At 44.9% G+C, this 10326-nt stretch overlaps 2 protein-coding genes across 7 annotated transcripts in view; both read right to left on the minus strand.

Annotated features, from left to right (window-relative positions):
• The window catches only part of LIPE (lipase E, hormone sensitive type), a 33064-nt gene extending 32672 nt beyond the window's left edge, over positions 1 to 392 (minus strand). The window contains exon 1 of one of the 6 annotated variants that reach the window (XM_087940133.1): positions 267 to 392. In XM_087940133.1, the coding sequence (XP_087796259.1) occupies positions 267 to 354 (88 nt within the window). In that variant the 5' untranslated portion in view covers positions 355 to 392. Of the gene's footprint in view, positions 1 to 104 lie in introns of all 6 variants that reach the window. The other 5 variants (XM_087940136.1, XM_087940137.1, XM_087940139.1 and 2 more) reach the window with 5 other exon arrangements.
• Positions 393 to 4621: 4229 nt separating this feature from the next.
• Positions 4622 to 9779, minus strand: LOC148124971 (uncharacterized). The gene is made up of 4 exons (XM_087940140.1): positions 9682 to 9779; positions 8739 to 8822; positions 7738 to 7815; positions 4622 to 4887 (listed from the first exon to the last, which is right to left on the minus strand). The coding sequence occupies exons 1-4, from the start codon at positions 9746 to 9748 to the stop codon at positions 4775 to 4777; spliced, it is 342 nt and encodes a 113-aa protein (XP_087796266.1). The 5' UTR covers positions 9749 to 9779; the 3' UTR covers positions 4622 to 4774.
• Between the last annotated feature and the right edge of the window lie 547 nt (positions 9780 to 10326).

Genomic DNA, 10326 nt, shown 5'->3' on the forward strand with positions numbered 1-10326 from the left:
CACTTTACGCTAATAAAGCCTGCCCTGGTTTGTTTGTTTTTTCCTCGCACCGTTTGGATGACCATCCTCCCCCCCCGGCCCCCCAAAGCCACTTGTTTTCGTACTTCCTTGGAGGGGGTCCAGGTGTCAAAGTTTCCCCCCTCCCTCGTCAATGGACTCGTCCGATCTGCGGACCAAAGGCTCGCCGGACGGGCCGTCCCATTCCACGTCATGGGGGGGGGGTGTTATATTTGCCGGCTCGTCCCGCTTCCTCGCCTTCCACTCACCCAATGGGGCTGCCGTCCACTTCTGCCCACAGGTGGCCCCTTTACGGACCGGTTTCCCCCTCAGCCCGAACGTTCGGAAGCGCCACATGACAGCCGCGAACCAATGGGCGGAGTCGCCGCGGGGCCCACTTTGGAACGTCACCCCGCCAGTTTCCTTGAAGACAGCGATCTGACCCCGCCCCAACCTTTTTTGGGGCCTCCGTTCTTAAAGGGGCCGCCCCTCCCCTCCCCCCGCTTCTACGGAGAATAGAAAAGCGACCTGATGGGCGCTTAGTTTAAATTTAAAGTAAGCTTCGGGAATGGATTTTATTTGGGTTGACCGCAGGCGGGTTTGTGGTCTATGGTCATCTCCGTGACTCATTTTATTTCGAAATTCTAATATTGAAAGAGTTCGCGTTAAGACGGGGTTTTAAAACCTGGCCAATTATAACATGGGTGGACTTCAACTCCCAGAATTCCCCAGCCAGAATGCTGGCTGGGGGATTCTGGGAATTGAAGTCCACCCAACTGAAAGCAAGCTGGCTGGAGGATTCTGGGAATTGATGTCCACCCAGCATAAAGCATGCTGAATGGGGGATTCTGGGAATTGAAGTCCACCCAACTGAAAGCAAGCTGGCTGGAGGATTCTGGGAGTTGAAGTCCACCCAGCATAAAGCATGCTGAATGGGGGATTCTGGGAGTTGATATCCATCCAACATAAAGCAAGCTCGCTGGAAGATTCTAGGAGTTGATATCCATTCATCTTAAAATAACTTGGCTGAGGAATTCTGGGAATTGAAGTCCACCAATCTTAAAAGTTTGGAAAACTCTGGGTTAAACATTGCAACCTCCCTCAGAAGTAAGCATTTTGCGCTGCAAATAATCAGAACTGGCATATTTTCTGCGTAATCAAGTTTATTAAGAACCGGAAGCTTTTGTGAGCTCTAGCTCATGGAATCTTTTACTTTTTAATAAAGTTTAATAGAATAATTGAAATTAAATAAGTAGTTTAATGTATGTGAGTGTAAAAGGCGCAACTTAGACCACTGATTTTGCTGTTGATATTGTTGCCAAAGACTAACACCGTCCATCTTCCTCTCTGCTTGGTTTCTCATAACATGCTAAAACTTGTTATCCAAGCATTTTCTGGTTTATCATCGCCATCTAGCTTCTATATGGCTTTCTTGGCACTCAGAGGTTATATTTTGTAATTTAAAAAAAAACGAGAGATCGTATCCTTAGCTTTAGCAGGAACGCAGGGAGGAAAGAAGAATTAAGCCTGTGTGTGGCTGCGTTGTCCACCTACACATGGGAAAATAAAATGGCCAATAAACGTCAAACCAGTTTTTAATTCCTCTGTTTTCAAAGAAACCCGTGATGTGCCACATTCTGGGGGAAAAATGCTTCTTGAAGATGCCATCAATTTCCAAGTGTCTTATTTGGTTTTTAATGTAGCATTGAGCACAGAATTTTCTTTCCTTTGCTGGTCATATTTGTTCAATGAGCTATAAAGTTTTCGGTCCCAGCTTTATAGTTTTACTCAAGCCTTTGCTGTAAATCAGGATAAACTGTAAGCTTGAGGGAAAGAAGCTTTGCATATAGACAGACACAATGAGGTTAAAGGAGGTAAAGGAGAATTGAAGGGAATACTTAGTCTTATGGACATCTTATGGACAGAGAGGAACCTGCCCCACTTTACACTGAGGGGGTCTGTGTGGAGAGAGTTTCCTCCTTTAAATTCCTGGGAGTCTACCTCAGCGAAGATCTTACCTGGAAAATCAACACAAGCCAGTTGGCCAGAAAGGCCCAACAGAGACTCCATTTCCTCAGGGTCTTGCAAAAGAACAACGGCGGATGACCTTCTTTTACCGGTCCATAATAGAAAGCGTCCTCACGTATTGCATTATGGTATGGTATGCTGGCTTGACAGCCGTGGATAGAAAGACATTACATAGGGTGGTGAGCCCAGCACAAAACATCATGGGCTATTCCCTGATACCACTAGATGACCTCACTGGGGAATCACTGGGAAATCCTCAGAGACGACTCACATCCCGGTCAGCACTTCTTCACTCTCTTACCATCGGGTAGGAGATAGAGAAGCAGAGCCAGCCGCACCAACAGGCTGAAGAACAGTTTCTACCCGTGGGCTCCTGAACGGTAAATAACTTCACGTCAAGATAGTATGATAGACTTGCAGGGCTGGCGCGTTGTGCAGTAAGGTCACATAGTGTAATAAGATTGGGACTGGGTTAGGGACTTCTGTCCTCACTGTGACTTGTGTTGATTGTGTGTGTGTGTGTGTGCACTTAGGGAGGCTCAGCCAATCTCATTGTACACATATTGTACTCTGACTATAACAGTAATAAATCTTCTCCTAAGGAGAGAATTAAACTAACCAACTAACTAATAGCCCATTGCCAGCAGTTCGATCCTGACTGGCTCAGGGTTGAACTCAGACTTCTATCCTTCCAAGGTTGGTAAAATGAGGACTCAGATTGTTGGGGGCAAGAGGCTGACTCTGTAAACTGCTTAGAAAGGGCTGGAAAGCACTGAGAAGTGGTATATAAGTCTAAGTGCTATTGCCCTTCCTCCCTCCCTCCCCCCCACCCAGTGGTTAGGATGCAGTATTGCAGGCTAACTCTGCCGACTGCCATCAGTTCAATCCTGACTGGTTCAAGGTTGGCTCAGCCTTCCGTCCTTCCAAGGTCAGTAAAATGAGGACCCAGATTATTGGGGGCAAGAGGCTGACACTATAAACCACTCAGAAAGGGCTGTAGAGCCCTGGGAAGCGGTATATAAATCTTAGTGGCATTGCTATTGCTAACCAAAGAGGGTTGATTCATATGACAGTTTTCCTCACTTCTTCCTTAACTCTGTGAATTCCCGGGTTTTCAATCAGTCCGATTAAGCCAACAGTGTTGGGCCTATTTAGGATAAAAATCAGGAACTCGTGCCAATCTTTTGAGGAACCTGTTTCTAAGATCTCGTTTCAATTTGCGAGGTTATATTCTGGTGGCAACGGTTCAATCGCGGCGAACTGAGCTGTGGAGTAACACAAGGAGTGCTATTTCAAATTTTCCCCACCAGATATTTTATGGAAGAAAGTGCTTGGATGTGGCTGAGACAGCTTATAACTTCGTTTTGCAAAGAGGAACTAGAAATCCTGGCAATTAATCCCGTGTTCTTGTACTGTGTTTCCCCGAAAATAAGACCCTGTTTTATATATTTTTTTGCCATCCCAAAAGGCACCAGGTCTTATTTTCGGGGGATTTCATCCACTGACTCACCTCACTCGCATGCATTGTTCCCGGCCTCCTTTTCGCTTAATTTTTACCCATGCATCCTGGAGTGGGCAGGATCTTAATTGGGGCTTATTTTAGTGGGGTAGGGCTGATATTGGGCGCACATGTAAAAATCAAGCTAGGACTTACTTTCAGGGTGGGTTGTATTTTCAGGGAAAACGGTACTAGGCTCAGGTGTACCTTCAGCACACATGATTGAAAACCCTCTCAAATTAGCTAAGAACCTCTGAGGACCTAATTTCTATTCTCCTCCTTAGCCACACAGGGAAAACAAGAGAAGGGGAAAAGAGGGAAGGAGTGGAAAAATGAGAAATAATAACGCATGAACTACTGCCAGATTCTGTGTCTGGCTTTGGGATGCGTATAGAACTAGAAGCTACAAGTCGTTTCAACTTACAACCTGTCACTTAGTGACTGAAGCTACAACGAACCACCCCAAAATGAATTGACGACCCAGTTCTGAACTTCTGACTGCCCTCCCCCATGGTCACATGGTACATTTTGGGCGCTCACTGCCCTACAGTTGTGATGTGACTGCCATTTTAACTGAACATTGGCATTTACGTTCAACTTCTGGCAAAAACACCTCAAAGTGAACAATGGGTTGACTTTTAAGGATCTAAACCAGGGGTCTCCAACCTTGGCAACTTTCAGACTTGTGGACTTGTCAACTCCCAGAATTCCCGAGCTAACATGACTGGAGGAGGAATTCTGGGAGTTGAAGTCCACAAGTCTGAAAGTGCCAAGGTTGAGACCCTGATCTAAACCAAGAGTCTTCAAACTTGGCAAACTTAAGACTTGTGGACTTGTCAACTCCCAGAATTCCCGAGCTAACATGACTGGAGGAGGAATTCTGGGAGTTGAAGTCCACAAGTCTGAAAGTTGCCAAGGTTGGAGACCCCTGATCTAAACCAAGAGTCTTCAAATTCTTGGAACTCCTTTATTTTCTGCACCTCTCTGGATTTTACAAGGGGTTGCAAAATGTGCGGAGCAGGCAACATATAGCAAGTTCTATCATTACTTTTATTTGTCCACACAACTCTTTACAGACCATTCACTCCCACAAAGGCCTCAAGCTCCGAGCTTTATTTCCAACCAACCCAAATGGTTTCCGAGAGCAAACAATAATATTTCTTTTAAAAAAGAGAAAGGCGCATGCAAAAGAATCAACATTGCATCGTGGATAATAATCCCCTCAGGGGTCTTGCCAAGAACCAAGATAAACTATAAGGGAATGTGCATCCCATTAAAAGCGCAGTGTCTCAAAAACATCTTGCATTTTTTCTTACGGAGTGCATGTTTCTTGCTCTTACGATGAGGGTGAGGATTGTGATGTTCTGAAAGGGAACAGGGGAAAAAATAGAATAAAATAATGAATCTTTTAATCGACTGAAAGGTATGCAGAGAGTCCTTGACTTACGACCACATTTGACTTTTCCGTTGTTAAGCGAGACCATTGTTAAGGGAGCTTTGTCCCATCTTACGACCTTTCCCACCACTGTTGTTAAGCGAACCACTGCAGTGTTAAGATAGTAACACAGTTTATTAAGGGAATCTGATCTCCACATTGACTTGGCTTGTTTTGCAAAAGGTGACCACGTGATCCCGGGGATACTGTGACCATCATAAATACGAGCTTCCGAATGTGGATCCCGTGACCCATTCATCGTCCACCTGAGCCTTTACTCCCAAGTCAGCCCTTGTTCCTTAACTGTTCCCTTCTCCTGGCAGCTCTGTGCATGTGCATACTGGGAACAGGCTCCAGCTGTTCTTCTTCCCCACTCATTCCTGACTCTGAAGGCAGCTGATAACTGTCAGACGGCCCTGGCCCCATCTCTGCCTCCGACGCAGAGCCCTCATCAGAGCCTTCCCCAGACTCCAGGACTGACCCAGGTTTCTGTCCAACCTCCTCACTGTCTGAAAAATGGTCATGTCCCTTTTTTCAGGGCACCCCTATCTTCGAACAGTCAGCAAACGAACGGCTGCAAATTGAGACTACCTAGAGGCAGATTATGTTTGGGCTGGTATTCACCTTGAGGTTGGGTGTTTTAAGTTTTTTGGGGGGTGGGTGGGCTGTATGCTTGAATATTTGAAAAGCCAGTTGGCTTGCTGGAAGGGTGGTTTTTTGTATTGTGGGTCCTTGAGAAGAGTTCTTCAAACAAAACATTCCATGGTGGGATTCCACTGGTTCGGTGAGTACACTAATCAGCTGAGTTGCAAAACATGGACATAAAGGACAGAGTAGGGCGGGGGCCAAATGATCACCAGAACTACTGGTTCACCCGAACCAGTCCAAACCGGTAGAATACCACCCCTGGCAACGTTGATCTATATCCCTCAGGTGCTAAACTCTCAAGTTCATCCTGCCAGTTTCACTTCCTTGTACAGGAAAGTCCTCAACTTACAACATTTCATGACCACTCAAAGTTATAACAACACCGAGCAACATGATTTAGGACCAGTCCTCACAGTCCCAGTGGTCACGTGAACAAAATTTGGGCACTAGGCAAGATAAGGAAGAAACAAGCTATTTTTCAACATGGGATATATGTTTTCTCGATGGTTAGATCAGGGCTCTTCAAATTCGACAGCTTTAAGACTTGTGGACTTCAATTCCCAGAATTCCTCCTCCAGTCGTGTTTGCTGAGGAATTCTGGGAGTTAAAGTCCACCAGTTTTAAACTTGCCAAGTTTGGGGATCCTTGGGTTAGACAAAAGGAGTAGAAATTAGAAGATGAAAGATTACTGATATGTATAAGCAAATGATGTAAGAATGTTATTATATATCAGCAAACATCAGTACTATTATTATGGCTATTTTCATCATTATTATTATTGCTACTCGTACCTTACTATTATCTTGTATAAGCAAATTGATCCAGACAATACACTGTTTAATAAGCACATATGTATTTTAAAGAAGACGACAAATGTATAAATAAATGAAATGAAAAAAAAAATATGGGCACTAGGCCACCAGCATGAATTTACATGATTCACTTAACAAATTTCAAGGATTTGCTTAACAGCTTCAGCAAAACAGTTATAAAATTGCTCTGCTTAAGAAGAAAATTCTGGCACCGCTAGTTTTAAGTTAAGGGTTACCTGTATGTATTGAAACTGCAACTTAGATTCAGGGAAATTTGCAAAATCAACCATGGGGCAATGCTAAAGATTCTCTTGTGTAGAAGAGTAATGGGCTGGATACAGGTAGTCCTTGACTTGTGACAGTTCATTTAATGACTGCTTGAAGTTACAGCGGCACTGAAAAAAAGTGACTTCTGACTGTTGCAGATTTCCCATGGTCACATGATCAAAATTCAGATGCTTGGCAACTGACTTGTATTTATGTCAGCTGCAGTGTCCTGGGGTCACGAGATCCTTGTTTCGCAACCATCTGACAAGGAAAGTTCATGGGGGAGCCAGATTCACTTAACAACCATGTTACTAACTTATCAATTACAGTATGTCAACTCATAAATCCATATTTCTCTGGTCCTTTTAGGGTTGCCAACAGAAAGAGAGGGGGGAGCAATGTAGCAGCTTGCAAACCGAAACTGCATTCCATAAATGTTTTTCAAAGATAGTAACTAGATGACTGAAGTTTCTGCCGCGCAAAATTCTAACTGGAGAGCCTGATCGATGCCTCTTGGCTATGGATGTGTCCCATTGGAGAATATGAATTACAATACACCCAGGGGGTGGGGGGGAAAACCAGGGTCAAGGGTGACAATGAATGATGTGTCTCAGAGTCGGCTACAGCCAGGCAATGCTGGACAGTTTAATTCCCAATAAATCCTTTTGAAGTTTTGGAAGTTTGGCCCAAGACTCATGATTTAAATGGGGTTAAGTGCCAGAATCCTGACACAGTGATTCACTTAAGAACTGTGGCCCGAAAAGTCATAAAATGGGGCAAAACTTACTTAAACAATGTTTTGCTTAGCCACAGCAATTTAGGTTTCAATTGTGGTTGTCAGTCGATACTACTATCTGTAGTATCCTGCAAAATCAAAAGCGATTTTAATAAATGGACAGAATTAAAACGAGCGAGTATTCTCAAAAAGTCCCGATGGGTGGTTTCTGGTTTCTTCCTTTCTTCCACGCCTAAGAAGATCCTTAGGCTATACAACACCCACACCCATCTTCCTTGACCTTCCACATGAGTTACACCCAGGATTACTTTCTTACCTGACAAACTATGTAAACTGAGTCCATTACAGGGGCAGGCATGGTTGTGCTTCTTTAGGTGTTGGAATTCATTTAAATCTAAAAGCAATTAGGAACCATCATTAGAAGATTGTCAGGGGTGATGCAGTGGCCTAGAGGTAGAGCTCTCGCCTCACAATCAGGAGACTGTGAGTTCGATCCTAGGTAGAGGCAGATATTTCTCTCTCTGGAGAATATCTCTGCTAAACAAAAACTCAGCATTGGTGACAGGAAGGGCATGTGGCCAGTAAACATTCTGCTAGCTCCATTCAGTTGGCCAGGCTCGTCCTCCGCAAGGGATTTATGGGGTCATTAAAAGAAGACAATTGAAAGGATGTCTGGAAGAAAAAACATGGTGTCTCAGACACCACAGGTCACCCCTTGAAGAAATGCAACCCTCAGAAGACAAAACCATGATGAACAACAAAGCTTGTTTGCTTTTGAGTCAGGCACCTAGAACAGAGACAGAGAGAAAAAACCCCCAAAAGACAACCCATGAACAAAACAACCACACAATCCTGGCGCCGGAAGAACCTGAAGTAAACTGCCTGTCAGCTTTGGAAGCCATATTCAGACTGGGCCCTTCCACACTGCCGCATTTTAAGCCTGGGAAAAAGGGAGGGGGGGAATTTCTTGGAGCGTATGCAGTTAGAAATAATAACATTCTTTTTCTAAGTCAAGGTCATGTTATCTCTGCCTCTGGGTGAGAGGACATCTCAAGCTGGAACGGATGGCGATTAGGGCATGTGATACAATGATGGGTGCAGGGGTGGATTTGTAGTTTTTTCTTATTGTAAGGAAGCCTGGAACTTTCAGATTCGGGTTTTCCCTGATGTTCCAGTTTATTATCCAAAATAAAAAGAACTTTTGAGAAGATGCCTGTCTCGGAGTTCTTGGTTGGAGTGGAGATTTTCTGGAACGCTGACACCTGCCAGGCAAATTTTCTTCCAGCTCCCCAATGGAGATGAAGAGCTGAGACTCACCTGGACAAGTGCAGGACGGATGCCACAGCTTGCTTCGTTTCGACCTTCTCAGCAAACTCTCTTTTTCGTCGCCGTACCTTCTACCTGAACCCCACAAAAGGAAAAAGACGAGAACAGTTGGAAGGGGCTATGAGGGATGAAAGAAGCCACCGAGGTAGATCAAGAAGCTATCATAGATTTGGAGATCCTGGAGAAGAGATGACCGATTGTCCCCACTCCCTTCAACCAAGCTAGGGGAGGTGGGTGCTCTTCTTTGGGGGTGATTTTCCTAGTTTGTCCCTCTCTTTTTCACATCATCCCATTGGGAACAGGTGAGAAAAGGGGGACCTGAGAGAATCATAGAGGAGTGCATTCCAAATCTTTTACCTCCAGCTATCAAAAACAGTTGCCATTCTAGGTGAGGCACATGGATCCATTCACTGTGTCAATCTCTCTCCTTCCTTCCTTCCTTCCTTCCTTCCTTCCTTCCTTCCTTCCTTCCTTCCTTCCTTCCTTCTTTTCCTCCCTCCCTTTCCTTCTTTCTTTTCCCTCTTCTCCTTCCTTCCCCTCTTTTCCTTCCTCCTTTCCCTCTTTTCCTCCCTCCCTCCCTTTCCTTCTTTCCTTCTCCTCTTCTCTTTCCTTCCTTCACCTCTTTTCCTTTTTTCTTTCCTTCCCCTTCCTTCCTTCCCTCTTTCCTCCTCCCTCCCTCCCTTCCTTCTTTCCTTCCCCTCTTCTCCTTCCTTCCTTCCCCTCTTTTCCTTTTTTCTTTCCTTCCCCTTCCTTCCTTCTCTCTTTCCTCCCTCCCTTTCTTCTTTTCCTCCTTTCCTTCCCTTCTTCTCCTTCCTTTCCCTTTTCCTCCCTCCCTCCCTCTCTCCCCTTCTTTCCTTCCCCTCTTCCCCTTCCTTCCTTCTCCTCTTTTCTTTCCTTCCTTCCTCCCTCCCTCCCCCTCTCCAAATCATCTTACCTTTTTCTGAGCAGCAAACCAAGCTGACAAGGACCCCCAACACCAGAAAGAAGGAGAACCGGTCCATTTCGACAGCAGCGTTCTTTGGGTCTCTCCGTTAATGGCTACGGCTTCCACTGATTTTTCCTACTTGAACCAACCAACTTCTCCCCTCCTCCCAGCTGGGTAATATTTCTGGGAAAGGCTTTGTGTAGAAATAAGAAATCATATCAGGGCAGTCCCCAAGCCACTGTGCAAACTTTTTTTTTCCTTCCTGTAATTCTACCTTAATATTTACCGATTTAGAGAGCTGCCAGATTCTTTCCTTCTGGAGTGAAGAGAGATAGAAAGAACAAAAGGGGTGGGGGAAAACCAAATTGGTGTTTGGGGAGTTGGCAAGGATCCAAGTGCACAGGTATTAGAATAGGTGGTATCTGGCTCAACGGGTAACCCAGGTAGTCCTTGACTTACAACACTTTACTGACTGTTAACAGATAGCTCCTTTAGCAACAGAAATGTTGGCCTCGGTTGTGGTAATGAGGACTACATGTGACAGAATAACAGATAACAAGATCATCGGAGTTGGAAGGGACCTTATAGGTCATCTAGTCCACCCCCGCCGCCCAAGCCCTACACCATTTCTGACAAATGGCGGTCCAATCTCTT

This window comes from Pseudonaja textilis, chromosome 10, assembly GCF_049901715.1.
Source record: "Pseudonaja textilis isolate UNSWEBS1 chromosome 10, rPseTex1.2, whole genome shotgun sequence".
In the NCBI taxonomy this organism is placed as follows: Eukaryota; Metazoa; Chordata; class Lepidosauria; order Squamata; family Elapidae; genus Pseudonaja; species Pseudonaja textilis.